We start from the raw sequence: 14,611 nt of genomic DNA on the forward strand, positions 1-14,611 counted from the left end.
TCAGGAGCACAGATCAGCTGGCACAAGTCGTGTGGTTTTTGGGTAGGCTCAGCACCCGCCCCGACTTGGCGACTAGTTGAGGATTTACAGTGGATCCCGAGGGCCGGGGGGCACTCCGATTCGATATCTCAGTTGTCAAGTTGGCATTGATATCTCTCCCAAGCAGCAGCTCGCCCCGCTTCTTCTGAGTATTTGGAAGAAGCTTCTATATTGGAGCTCAGTGAGGCTCTCCCTAGCACACAGGGTGGTGGCGGCGAACCACGTACTTCTTGCCACCATGTGGTACATCACATCATGCTGGGCCTTTTCTCTGGCATGTATTGGCCAGGTACAATGATTGATCTAGAATTTCTTATGGGCTCGAAGTGATGGGAGGCCAGTCAAGGCCAAGGTGGCATGGAGAGTGATTATTCAGCCATGTCACAGAGGGAGGCTAGGCCTCATTGCCCTGGCTATACAGAGCCGTGCCCTACTGGGCAAATTGATTGTTAGAGGCCTCCTTCCCAGTGGTGAGCCCTGGAAGGATTTCCTATTGGCCCCGATTTCAGCCACACTCCGAGTCTTGGGGGCCCTTGGCCGCAGAGTACCAGATGGATCTTCACAGAGATGCGAGCCCGTGGTTTTAGCCTAGCTTTTTGAGGACAGATTTGCAGCCAATTTACTTCGTGCTAGGGAGCACCTTAGGCCTGCCTTCAGACAGATAGATCCAATTGCCTCAAAGGAGCGGCTACGGCAGCCTTTAGTCTGGAACCCCCTGATTTGTTTACCCAGTGGCCACATGCTAGGGGCCCGACCGCATGTTTCTTGGGGCGCCTTGAGCATGGGACCAACCAGGTCTCTTGGAGATTGGATCGTCCACAGGCAGTTACCCCCGGAGGTGCAAGAGAGAAGCTTGAAAGGGATCCGGGGTAGAGATAGGCTGAGCATCGACATCGACTCAGGTATCCCTCAGGAGTGGTTGACTCCCCCCGACCCAACCCCCCAGTGTGGCTAGGCATGTTTACTAGACACAATATCCTAATGGCGGTCCAAGGAGCAGGTGAGGACAGTGGTCTACTCACTTTTTCTATTGGATCCCATGGCAGACTAAAGAGATCTGAGTTTCCTTTCGAGGATTTCAGTGGCTGCACGTTGCACAGGGTGAGGGTGATTGGTGTTTGGGCACGGGAATGGCACATAGATCCAGCACCGGCCAAGGTGGCCGGGGAGAGATTATGGCAACTATGGATCTGGCAATGCCGACCTCTCACACACCTTCAGTGGGACCCGGGAGAGTGGACTTGGCATGATCCACCGGATCGGGAGGAGACTCTGGATGCCCCCTTCTTTGCATATACTATGCAGCTAGGCTGCAAGATCCAGATGCCTCAGATAGATGACACAAGCCAGCTGCAAGGTAAGCTTTTCAAAGCTTACTCTACTGAGCCACCAACATGGCACGTCCTCCAAAACTTTCTAGAGAATTCACATGATTGAAAACAAGTGAAAAGAATCGCGGACTGTAGATGGTGAGCAGTGTGCGCTTAGGGCTGAAATGCCTAGTGTGCTCTTCAAAGTAGGGAAGAGGTAGAGAAGATACGAATGATAGAGAAAGCAGAGCTGGGAAAAGAGCCAAGCAAGGTAAGAGCCACGATTGGTAGGGCTACGGTAGAGCACATGGTGCTGCGCAGGTGGTTCTACGTGACATGGAAAGAGCAGGAAATCACACCAAAGGAAAAGTACAAAAAGAGCGTATGGGTGCTGTGTGAGCTGCGGTTCTAGCATGCTTGATAAAAGAAGCTTCTAAAGAATGAAAACAATCGATGTGAGAGTGCTCAAAAGATTGTGTGCAGTAAAACGGGTTCACCAGTGTAATATGACCTAGAAAGGGCCTGCTCTATTCAATCCACCCAACCATGTATCAAAGACTCCCCTTGCTATGTACTCCCCTTCAGTCATGCTCGACTACTTTCCAGATGAAGCGAGGTGGCTCTTTATCTCATGTACACTTGGCTCCTCCAATGGGTCCTTTCACATGAGGTCTCGGGACCCCCCAAGCACTCTAGCTTTCCGAATCGACACCCGTCCCTAGGGAGAACCTGTCAATACAGGATATGTAACAGCACTTTTTTAGGCCATTGTAAACACGTTAGAATTATTACTACTAAATGTTTTTAGGGCTTACAAAAGGCTAGCCTACTGGGCCAGGACTTTCCAAATAAATAGGCACTAGAGCATGCTTTCTCCATGCCTTTAACAGCAGCACAGTTCACATTCTCCACACATTCCCATAGCTAAGGCAATGATGCCACACTTTCATCATGTGACATGTAGGATCACATATTATATGCACCATTCAAGGTTGATTCCGTACGTCGTACGGCTGAAACCGTACGTACCTGCCGTACGGTACGGATTCGTACGATACCGTACGAAATGAGTTTTTGTTTTTTTTCTTTTGGGTGGTTGTTGTTGTTGTTGTTGCGTGGAGCAATTTCAGTCTTCTAGAGAGCCATTCATCGCCCTTTGCAGCCTATAGGGAGCTGTTTGTCAAGAGCGTGTGCACTTGCCATTGCCATATTAGGGGATCCTCGAGCTCCAATCCCCGCCTTCATGATGATATTCCATTGCCCCCTCATGATGATACCCCACTGCCTAGAGAGCCCTTGTTTGATGATGATGGCAACCTACTTAGCGAGAATGATCCCCAGAGTGTCTCGTCCACCTCGAAGAGTCCTCTTCAGAGAACTTTCTTGATGGACACTCTAGTAGTGATCATGTTGATGATCATGCAGATGTTGGTGATGATGTAGACTTTTGATATGTTATAGCTCTCTAGGCATTGGGCATCTGTCTCCTTCTAGCCCATCGATGATGTATTGTAGTCTGTAGTATCATGTATGTACGCATGTTGGCGGTCGCCCATGCCATGAGTTTTTGGCCTATCCTTTTGTAGCAATTTTGTACTCTAATGGCATGATGACATTATGTTCATGGTTCTACTATTTTGTAACTTCTTGTCTACAATTTTTAAGTTTAGGAAGTATTTTATAAAAAAAACGTACTAATATCGTACCGTACCTCAAAAAATTTTAAGGTACCAATTAGTACCGTATTTTATCGTACCGTACCGTATCATACCTTTCGTACTAACTAACCATGGCACCATTGTGCATTTTGATTCGTACAACTGGCATTATATCCTAAGATCCTTTCTTGCAAACGCATTGAAACCAGGTTAACTTGAAATTTGTCACTTAAATACATTTAAACAATAAACCTTGAAAATGATTGAAAAGACGATTCCAAGACACACACTCCTCTAGCACTTGTTCAAAATGCACAGAAGACTACATTAGGGCTGGAATGAGCACCCCCCTAAGGAATGTTATATTCCAATAGAGTGATGTACAAGTATGATGAGGAATTAGGGGGGTTAGGTGAAGGAAGGACTACCAGGGATAGAAACCTGGCCAAATGTCAGGTGAAGAAAGGAGAACAACCCACCATTGCTTAATTGGGAGGGTGGACAGCTCAATTGCTAAAAGAGGGTCAGGTAGAGAAGGGTGGACAACCCAGCATTGCTTAATTGGGAGGGTGGACAGCCCATAATTGCTAAAAGAGGGTGCCCATGGTTAAAATGTGTGGGAGCATGCCCAATGCACAAAATTTGATCCGGTGTCATTTGGTGTCCACGCTTTTTTTTCCCAGATCCTTCCATTAATTACCAAAAATACAGCCAAAACAGCTAAGTACATGACCCAGTCTCGATCAAGGGAGACATGAAAGAAAAAACACAACAAAGAGGAGCCATTCCTTGCTCGCTGGCCGCTCTCGGAGGAAGGCTATCTCATACGATTTTATTTATTTATTTATTTTTTTTTGTGTGTGTGTGGGGGGGGGGGGGGGGGGGGGGGGGGGAGGGGGGGTAACATCCAAACATGTGCCCTGTAATGCCAAGTAACCGCTGCTCCAAGTCCGCAAAAAAGCCTCTTGACGCTTCCCCATACGCTCAGAGCCACCTTGTAGCTTCTCCTACTGGCCACGGACGGTGTGTATGATGTTCATCCATATGCTCTGGATGGACTCATCCGGTGGCGTGGTAGTACTCTCTATGGCCTTGCTGCAGCGAGCACGCCAAATGTGCCATGCTGCTATACTAATGATTATCTCCCACCTCTAACAGGGCTTGTGGTACTCCTCCCTGCTGAGACTGCTGATAGCGGGGAAGAGGAGAAGGGCCAGGTCATGTCCCATCTCCGCATATGCTAGGGCCGGTGCTCAGAAGCCCACACTACCGCCCCCTTGGTGATGATGCGGGTAGATGCCTGGTCTATGGTGAAGATACGGAGGACCCACAACCAAACCTGGGGCGTCAACACTTAGAACAGAAGGCTTGCCGACCTCCAACTGCCAACAAGATGCCCACTGCCAAGCTCCTGTGAGCTATCTGCCAAAGGAAGAGAGTAATCTTCCGTGGCTGAAAGCTGTCCCACAGTCATTTCCAAAACTTACGGAGGAAACACGCAGAGATTCCCTAAGTCTACCAGTGTACTGCCATTGCTGGCGTACTATCAACCTCTGGCATCTACGTCTTGCAGCTTAGGCAGTCCATGGTGCAGATGGAGACACCCTCGTGAATTTCTCTATAGGGCCACAGGGCAGGCAGATTGAGCCGATCCCCCTTTTGACAGAGGACCTCAGTAGCTGCACTTTACTGAGGGTGAGAGTGATCAGATTTCATGACCACAGATGGCACGTTGACCCTCCCCTGGCCAAAGTGGCCAAAGAGAGATTGTGGAGATTATGGTTATAAGAGGGCCGACCACTGATGTGGCTGCAGTGGGATCTAGGCCAGTGCTATTGGGATATCATTTTTGGTAAAAAGACCTACCCACTCAGGGGAAGGTGGGTCCTAGACCAGTGTGAGCCACTCTGGAGGGATGGTCGATGTCAAAGGTGAGCCTATCTCTGCCTCGGATCCCAGCTAGGTTCCGCTCCCGGGCCTCTGGCATCTCGGGATCGGAGGAGGGACCGCCTGGAACTGGAATGCGGGCGGAGATACGGGCCATGAGAAAATCCTTCCAGGCCCAAGTGTGATAATCACCCTCTCCCTAGAGCTATGGTGCTGGAATCCACCACCACCACAAGAAGCTGCTCACTAACTGAGATACATACTCTGCCTTGGATGGGCCAAAAGTGGGTGACCAAAAGGTGTGGCTCCTGCCTGGTAAAATCTTCCCGCATTTGCGGGTATGACCAGCTGACAAGTGATGCTCCTGAAGAAAGAAAATGTTGATAGAACCTGGTCTCGACACAAAACACAAGCACAAGCACACCTGAATGTCGCCAAAATCTTTAAAAACATGTATCAAAAAAAAAACTAGCCGATGCTGAAAACCGATCTTATAGATTTATTTATTTTTTTGACAAAAAAAAACATGAATGCTCATACATCTGCACATAAGCAAGCTTATGTGTGTGGGTGAGGGCATGTGAGTTTGCGTGTGCGTGTGTGTATGTGTGTGAGATAGAGAGGAGAGAGACAGAGACATCCAAGGTCAGGAGTATTTGTGTGTGTATGTGTGTGTGTGTGGCTGTGGCTTCATTACTAAAAAAAAGTGTGTGGCTGTGGCTGTGGCTGTGGCTGTAGGTGTGTGGGTGGATGGGTGGGTGGGTGTTTGTGGGGGGGGGGAGGAGACAAACCGATTCAGTCTCACTTGCGGTAACTTGTTGTGAAGACGAGCCATTTTCACTGCATTATCAGATTTCAATAATCAGCATCAAATCAGTGTGTTTTCAAGTCTTTTGATCACTAAATGATTCACTGAAGCAGTGCATAATGCAATTAGCCTACCCAATCTTTCAATAGAAAACTCAAATCGTGATAATTTTCTGTGAATCCTATGGCATGTGGGAGTTTCCATCCAGACGTCCAAACATCTAGCTGCTGCTAGATACCCTCAGATCACGACATGAAAAATACATCGACGACCCGAAGCTCAATAGGAGAGACCACCCTCCATGCTACACCACACCGAAACGCACTCGTCTCAGAGATAAGAGGACCATTCCAATCTTATGATGATCCATGTGTTTGGAATCTGGATTCCCCTCGTATCTGCAACTCAATGAGGTTTCGAAATGGCTCTACAACCCCATCAGGCTTTGACAAGAGATGGAAGCCTGGAAGGACGCATGCCTGGCTGCATGCATGGAGAAATGTATGGACTTATACAAGAAGAGATGCACAAGGAGGCAGAACTAGAGAAGGCTAAGAAAGCAATCACAGCAGAGATTCAAGAGGCCAAATCAGGATTCCGGGAGGAGCATGCAGGCCTCCGAAAAGACATGGAAGCAACCAAAGAAGAGGTTGGAGAAACCTCCAAAAGGCTAGTAGCTTTTCAAGATATGCGTTGATCATCGCGCTGCTACTGTGGTGTGCTGCGCAGGGGGTAGAGCTGATGATGAAGATGATGCGTTAGGTGCCGAAAGCAAGGCATAGTAACTTTTTTAGAGAGCAAGGCCCAAACTTTTAAAGAGGAACCAAGGCCTCGCTCTTCCACGCAACACAACTCAGGAAGCTCTCAAGGCACACAAAGCAAGCTGTTGATCTTCATCTAAGCCCTCGTTCACGCGAGATTTTTTCTCTGTTCGTGACCCTTCTCATCATCTACCCCTTCAGCTGTTCTTTAACTTTCCTGTAATGTTTCCGCCACTCTTTATTTTCTCGAAGTTTGCATGCAAGTTTCGTGTGCAGGAGAGATATATGGAGTAAGTGGGCAATAATTCCGTGAAGTCAACGGACTTAGAGCACGTAAAGCTTTGTTGAAGAGTGATCACAAAAGCTTTCTCAAGGGTCCCATACGGGATGATGACAGTGAGATCACCAATGAGGAGCGCATTTTCCAGTGTCCCGCATGGGAGGGTAGGGTCGAACCCCAAGTTGATGGGTTCCCCAAGCTTTCACCAACAGATGACCACACTGTTATCCAATGGTGTCAAGAGGCTATTGCTACGTGGCATTCATGTCAGAATCCACACTTTTTGGTGAGTCCAGTAAGAGACTCTAGTGGGGGACAAAAGCATATCCCACTAGAGGACAAATGGGTTGTTCATTCATCTCTGGAGGCACTATACAAAGCAGTAGGTCTGGGAATGTTGAGAAGACTATTGCAATTTGCCACATCTTTGTTAAAGATATAGTAAGACTTCATGGTCTGCCTCATCGAATAGTCAGTGAGAGAGAGTTTGCATCCATATTTTAGACCACCTTGGTTGAGGCAAAACGCACTCATTTGGAAACGAGTACTGAGATAGATAATCAAACAAAGAGAACGAATCAAGTCATTGAAGATATACTTAGTGTTTATTGTACCCAAGAACCTCATCGGTGGTTTAACTTCTTGCATTTAGTGGAATTTTCCTGCAATGTCTCTCATAACCGTAGTCTTGGTATTTCCCTCTTCAAGGTTCTATATAGGCATGATTAAATAACTTTTGGAGAGTTCACTACATGTAAACCTAGTATAACACGTACGTTCAAGGCCTATATCTAAAATCCATTATCTATACATTTTGCATATATAAAATTAACCCTTTTTCAATATAAATATGTAACTTTTTTCCAAAATCCTATTAATGGCGCCCTTTTATAAATAAAATTCTCTCAAAAAATTAAATAAAAAATATCCTTCTGCTGTTGAACGCAGGTGATAGGTTACATACTTTATAACTGAATCCCCTGAGCCAGTAAAAAAATGATGGATGACAAGTTCGTGATATTTGTATTTTAGGTACTTTTGTACAACCTCTACTTAATAAATTTAAATTTTTAGAGGTCCTTTGCCAAACTGCAATGGAATTTATTGTCTTGCATGCTTTCTACATTAGTAGACATGGCTCTTTTAAGGGATGTGGGAATAAAGTTTAAACCCTTGATGTTATCCGGATAGCCACTAGTTAGCTGGTGGCAAGTAGCCTTGTCACGAGTTGGCATAACCTAGGACATGGTGTTGAGTCAGGTAGGTTGTAACATGCGGAAGCTTGGTGTCATGTGCACAGTGTGTATCTACCGTGTGCTACATGCACGCAAGACTAGTTTCGAGGCTTGGGGAAGCTTGGAACTAGGCAGGCCGATTGACGAGCTGAGTTAGGGATATACTAACGGGCGGGCACCCAAGTATGGACGGGCGGGCACCCAATATGGACGGGCGGGCGCCCAAGTGTGGACGCTCGATGACCGGCCAAGAGCCTATAAAAGAGTGGCCAAGGTTAGTTATTGGGATATAGAGAGTCTCGCGAGTTTGTGAGAGCTCTATGGTCTTGGAGCCTGGATCTAGTGCAGACGTGCACCTGCTTTATGCAGCCGAGGCCGGCAGCAGTCTCGAGGCTCACGAGGGCAGCTTCGTGGCGGTATGGGACGTCGCGAGGAGGAGATTGGTCGGAACGTCATCCTAGTTAGCTCAGCTCGTGGCTCGGTGGGGACAGCCAAGACTGTGGGATAAACCAAGGCTGTCATGGTTGGGAGGTGAGTCAGGCCTGCACCCCCTTGCTTGTTTGTTTGTTCGTTTGTTTGCAGGATTCGAGTTTCGAACCAAGATCGATCACCAGGGGATCCGTGGGGATTTGACAGTGGTATCAGAGCATACCTCGTGAATGACCAAGTCGGTAGGTAGAGAAGAAGAGGTCGAAGAAAGGTATGTGTTAAAAAGCTTGCTGTTTTTTCTGTGCATACTGTAGTTTTCAGTTTCAGTATGTGTTTTTCTTCATCAAAGAGACCCATGTTGATGGGAGATGGTAGGTTTAGAAGGGTTGATTGCTTTGCAAGAAGAGGCCTGAATCGTTTGTGCAGTCGCATGTACTGTAGAGAGAGAAAAAAGAAAAAAAGCAGGTTGTTGAACGCGTAAGAGAGAGAGATCGTGAGAGAACGTCAGTTGTACTGCTGGCCGGGTATTGAGGTTTGCGTAGGCGTGGGCTACCGGCAGCTACAGGCGGCCAGGCCTGCCCAGGCGGCCAGCAGGCTGGCGGGCGCTTAGGCCCACGTAGCCAGGCCTATGCAGCCTAGTACAGGCGCCCAGGCCACGCAAGGCAGGTGCCCAGGCCCACGTGGCCTTATGGCCATGCTTACTTGGGCTGTCGCACGTGCAGGTTGGCGCAAGAAAGCATAGGTAGGCGCACGAGCACGCGCACGCGCAGGCTGGTGCGAAAGTACAGGCATCGACAGTGCAGCACTCGACATCAGCAACGCAGCACGCCGGCGGGCGAATCCAGGGGGAAAGAAAAAAAACCTAAGAAAAGCTTACGTCTTTTTTAGAGCTTTCGTTTTTTTTTTAGTTTTAAATTTTTTTTAAGGTTTAAAAACTCCTCCAAGGTTTCCAAGGTGTTTTATTTTTTTTAAGACAATAGAATATATATATCCATATATATATATATACATATATATATATATATATATACATATATATATATATATATACATATATATATATATTTTATTCAAGAAAAAAAAACACAAAAGCAAAGAAAAAGCCAAGCATAGCTTTTGGGGGCTTTTAGTTTTTTTTGGGAAACCTTTATAAACCCCCTCAAGTGGGCTTCTTGCCACACATCTCTCAAGTTTTCAAGCTCTCAAGTTCCCTTGTACTTTCATTGTGCAAAGATCGAATTTTCTCTCCACGTACCCTCTTCACGATGTCGACCCAAGAATCGGAGTTGGAGCCCCTCGTTGAACGCGAAGGCTTGCCGGCTACGGAAAGTACCGATGCCGATCTTTTGGACGATTTTGTGTCAAAATCAGATTTCCAAGAGTTCAAAGTAGCTCTCGAAGCTTCTTCGACGGAACGTCAAGCACAAATCGCAGCCCAGATGCAGGCTTTGCAGAACTCCATTGCTCTATTGACCACTACCCTCTCTACTTTCTCGGGTATGGATACCTTGGCTTCAACTTTAGGCCCCAACATTACTCCAGAACCGTTCAGGGGTGAGCAAAAGCAACGCACCAAGGAGATCCTGGACACGTGGCTACATAAGTGGCAAGTTCACTTTCAGTTTCATCCATATGATGATGGAAAGAAGATACAGTTAGCAGCAGGTTTCCTGTCCGGCAAAGCTTTGCTTTGGTGGAAGGAACTCAACCCTAAGCCAACGACTTGGGCGCAATTCGACGACGTTTTCAAGAAAGAATTCCTCAAGAAAGAGGATGATTACGATGTTGTTGCCCGGTTTTCAGCTTTGACCATGACCTCGCAGCACCTCACTTATGAGGTCTACCTCCAGAAGTTTCGTGACTTGCAGATGAAAGCTACAAAGATGGATCCCACTACTCTTTTGGGATTTTTCGTAGCTGGTTTACCAGACTCGTACCGATTACAGGTTAAAAATAACAAATGTAAAACATTGGACGAGGCCATTCATTCAGCTCGTATCTATGATGATACGATGGTCTCTTCCAAGTCGAAACATTACCGCGCAGGGGAACAAGCATTAAAAAAAGTTCTCCGCACCTATGGCTAACACGACTGAAGGCAAGTCTTCGGACCAACCTTCGAAGAATTCAAGTTCGACACCAGCGAAGAAGAAACGACTCCTTGGGGCTTTAAAGCTCAAGAAGGAAGGACGTTGTTTTATCTGCGAAGAAAAAGGACACATGCGTAATGAGTGCCCGAAGCAAAAGGGTACCAAGTCAAACGCCGGACCCAAGCCAAAGGCAGCTAACTAGTTGTCTTTGGCAGGTACGTCAATTACTGTACTTTCTCGCCCTAGTACTTGTTCTGATTGTCTGTTCAATTCTAAAGTATTTGACTTGCATGATCTTCTCCGAGTTTATGGAGAAGTGAATGGCCATAAGATTCACATTCTTTTAGACCCTGGCAGTTCGCATAACTTTGTTAACTACAAACTTGTGCAGAAATTGAGTCTACTGGCTATCACCAAATACGTATTCATGAAAGGCATGTCAAAAGAACCGCCTTTCGGACTAGGTATGGCCATTACGAGTTTCTCGTATTACCTTTTGGGTTAACCAATGCTCCAGCCACTTTCCAGCAAATGATGAACGATCTTTTTCGTGAACATTTGAGGAAATTTGTGGTGGTGTTCCTGGATAATATTTTGATATATAGTCGTACTCTTGAGAATCATGTCAGACACCTCACGATTGTCTTATCTATTTTAAGACAGAATCGACTATATGCTAAGTTAAGTAAATGTGAGTTCTTTATGACCAACATCATTTACTTGGGACACAAGATCACTAGAGATGGATTGAGCATTGACTATGACCAAGTTCAGAAGGTTCTGGACTGGCCTATACCGCGAACAGTGAAACAACTTCGTTCTTTTCTCGGTTTTGTTGTTTTTCTTCGGAAATCTGTACGGGAGTACACTCAGCTCACACTACCGATGACCGACTTATTGAAAGGTCGTGGACGTAAGTCAAATCAGCCTATCACTTGGAATAACGATTTGGATATGGCCTTCAGACTTTTGAAAGATAAAGTCAAGGAAGCACCTATCTTAGCATTGCCTGATCCTAGTCAGCCTTATGTTCTTGAAACTGATGCCAGTGACTATGCTATCGGGGCTGCTTTATTTCAAGATGGTAGACCGGTTGCTTTTGAAAGTAAAAAGCTAGACGACACTCAATCTCGTTGGCCAACCCTTGAGAAGGAGCTTTATGCTGTGATTCATGCTCTCAAGGTTTGGAGACATTATTTATATGGCTCCAAGTTTGTGGTATTGACTGATCATCAGTCAATCAAGTATGTATGTGATGCGGATGATTTGAGAGGAAGGAAAGCTCGTTGGGCAGAGTTAATGCAAGATTTTGATTTTGAGATCCGTTATCGGAAAGGGTCCATGAATAGTATTGCAGATGCGCTTAGTCGAATTCAAGAGGTGACTACTTTGTCGTTCACCGAGATTTCTACTGACTTATTTCAGTCATTAAGAGGGCTTTGCAGGACTGATAGTTATTTTGGTCCATTTTGGCAGAAGATCCAAGACGGGAGCTCATTGATTGACCAAGACTCGATGACTGAGCAGTCTACCATTCAGGCTGCAAGACGCCAGTGGATGATTCAAAATGGTTTACTGTTCCGTAATGACAAAATTTGTGTACCACAGATCTCGGACATTAGGTCCAAGATTCTTAAGGAGTGTCACGACGCCCAAGTGTCAAATTTGTCAGGCCAATAAAGCTGAACGCTTTAGACAGACTGGGTTGTTGCATCCTTTGCAAATCCCAGGTAATAAATGGAAAAGTATTTCCATGGATTTTATTACCGGATTGCCAAGAACACATCAAGGCCACGATTCTATTTGGGTTGTGGTAGATCGCTTGACAAAAATGGCTAGATTTTTACCGACCCGAAAGACTATTACAGCTACGCAATTAGCTCGGCAGTTCATCGAGCGATTATTTAGACAGTACGGGTTACCGCAGGACATAGTCAGTGATAGGGACTCTTAGTTTACGAGTGATTTTTGGAAACTTGTTTTTGAGAAGTTGGAAACAACTTTGAATATAAGTTCCTCTGATCATCCTCAATCTGATGGCCAGACTGAAAGAGTGAATCAAATTTTGGAGGATATGCTTCGAGCATATGTATCCAAAAGACAGAGTTCATGGGAGGATTATCTTCCTATGTTAGAATTTGCATATAACAGTACTAAGCATACGAGTACAGGGTTTAGTCCTTTCATGCTTATGTATGGTTTTCAACCAAGATCACCTGTTACAGTAGGATTCTCAAGACTTCAGCATGATGCAGCACGTAATTTTTTGCAAGATATGCAGGAAATGTTACAAGTTGCAAAGGAATCTATTAGAAGTGCTAAAGACCGAGACAGGTTTTATTCTAATAGACATCGTTCCCCTAGAGAGTTCTCTGAAGGAACGATAGTGTATTTGTGAGTTCCGAAAGATTCCGAGACTTTACGGACAGGTAGATCTCCGAAATTATCCCCTAGATACTGTGGACCATTTCGAGTTACACGACGGATTGGTTCCGTTGCATATGAATTGGATTTGCCTTCTCATGTGAAAGTTCATCCTGTATTTCATGTCAGTAGACTTAAGGAAGTACTGGGTGGAGCAGATCAGTTAGTTACTCCTCAAGAAATTATAGATGTCGAGGACATGACATTTGTTCCGCACGACCCTGAAAAGATTCTTGGATTTCGTGAACGAAGATCGTGTAATACGCTTATCACGGAATACAAGATCAAGTGGAAGAATCGTATTGAGGAGGACGCTACATGGGAGACATTGACTACTCTTCAAAGAGATTACCCTCGCTTTTTAGTGAGCTCAGGAGTGAGCTCTTAGAGGAAGGGGAGTATGTCATGTGCACAGTGTGTATCTACCGTGTGCTACATGCACGCAAGACTAGTTTCGAGGCTTGGGGAAGCTTGGAACTAGGCAGGCTGATTGACGAGCTGAAATAGGGATATACTAACGAGCGGGCACCCAAGTATGGACGGGCGAGCGCCCAAGTGTGGACGCCCGATGACCGGCCAAGAGCCTATAAAAGGGTGGCCAAGGTTAGTTATTGGGATATAGAGAGTCTCGCGAGTTTGTGAGAGCTCTATGGTCTTGGAGCCTGGATCTAGTGCAGACATGCACCTGCTTTATGCAGCCGAGGCCGACAGGAGTCTCGAGGCCCACGAGGGCAGCTTCGTGGCGGTATGGAACGTCGCGAGGAGGAGATTGGTCGGAATGTCATCCTAGTTAGGTCAGCTCATGGCTCGGTGGGGACAGCCAAGACTGTGGGCTTGCCCACGGCTGTCATGGTTGGGAGGTGAGTCAGGCCTGCACCCCCTTGCTTGTTTGTTTGTTCGTTTGTTTGCAGGATTCGAGTTTCGAACCAAGATCAATCACCAGGGGATCCGTGGGGATTTGACACTTGGGGAGTCTTCTTTCAACGCTAAACACCACTTAGAACATGCTGATGCAAAAACGTGGACAGAAGGGAGAGTAGAGAGAGAGAGAGAGAGAGAGAGAGAGAGAGAGCTGGAAATTTAGTATATTCATATGGTACAAAAAGGTACTCCTAATCTACAGCCATAGGCTGCCTTCATAAAAGGTGGGAAACACCCAAAAACTGTCCTAATGATGGATCCATTCCCTAGAGGAATGAATGACTAACACAATGAGCTCATGTGCCTTTTATAGGCCCTTTGGACACAAGGAGAGCTGGCCGACTGCTGGTCAGCCAACCGACTTGCTTATTTTATTCATAAAATTCAGCGCATGCAGTCGCCTTGTCTTTTGGTACAGCGTTCTAACTGTCTTTTTTAGGCTGCCTCTTCTGGATAATCTCTGAGAATGTCCATGGCATATTCATGCACATGACATCCCCCTCTGCTAAACTTGATGACGGGATTCCAACCCGTTCTTGGATGACTGTCATCATCCCACTCTATTCCCGGAGTCCCTCTGTTAACCATCCAACTCTGGCAACCCTTTTCACCAAAAACCCGGCCCGGTTCCAAAACCACTCTGTCTCTGAATAAGATCTATGCATCTGTTCCATCTAGTCCCCAATTCATTCTTGCCCTGACTCTAAACACTATCTTGGTCTTCATTCCTAAGAAATGAGTCTGGCACTCTCACATCACCCCTTGGAGG

At 46.2% G+C, this 14,611-nt stretch overlaps 1 protein-coding gene across 3 annotated transcripts in view; it reads right to left on the reverse strand.

Annotated features, from left to right (window-relative positions):
* LOC147635387 (E3 ubiquitin-protein ligase SDIR1-like) overlaps window positions 1–14,611 on the reverse strand; it is a 64,063-nt gene that overhangs the window by 13,335 nt on the left and 36,117 nt on the right. For all 3 annotated transcript variants that reach the window (XM_086802659.1, XM_086802661.1, XM_086802662.1), the window contains exon 7: window positions 5,686–5,734. In XM_086802659.1, the coding sequence (XP_086658785.1) occupies window positions 5,686–5,734 (49 nt within the window). The remainder of the gene's footprint in view (window positions 1–5,685; window positions 5,735–14,611) is intronic.

This window comes from Cibotium barometz, chromosome 9 (genome assembly GCF_041138505.1).
Source record: "Cibotium barometz isolate CiBa-2024 chromosome 9, ASM4113850v1, whole genome shotgun sequence".
Lineage (NCBI taxonomy): Eukaryota > Viridiplantae > Streptophyta > Polypodiopsida > Cyatheales > Cibotiaceae > Cibotium > Cibotium barometz.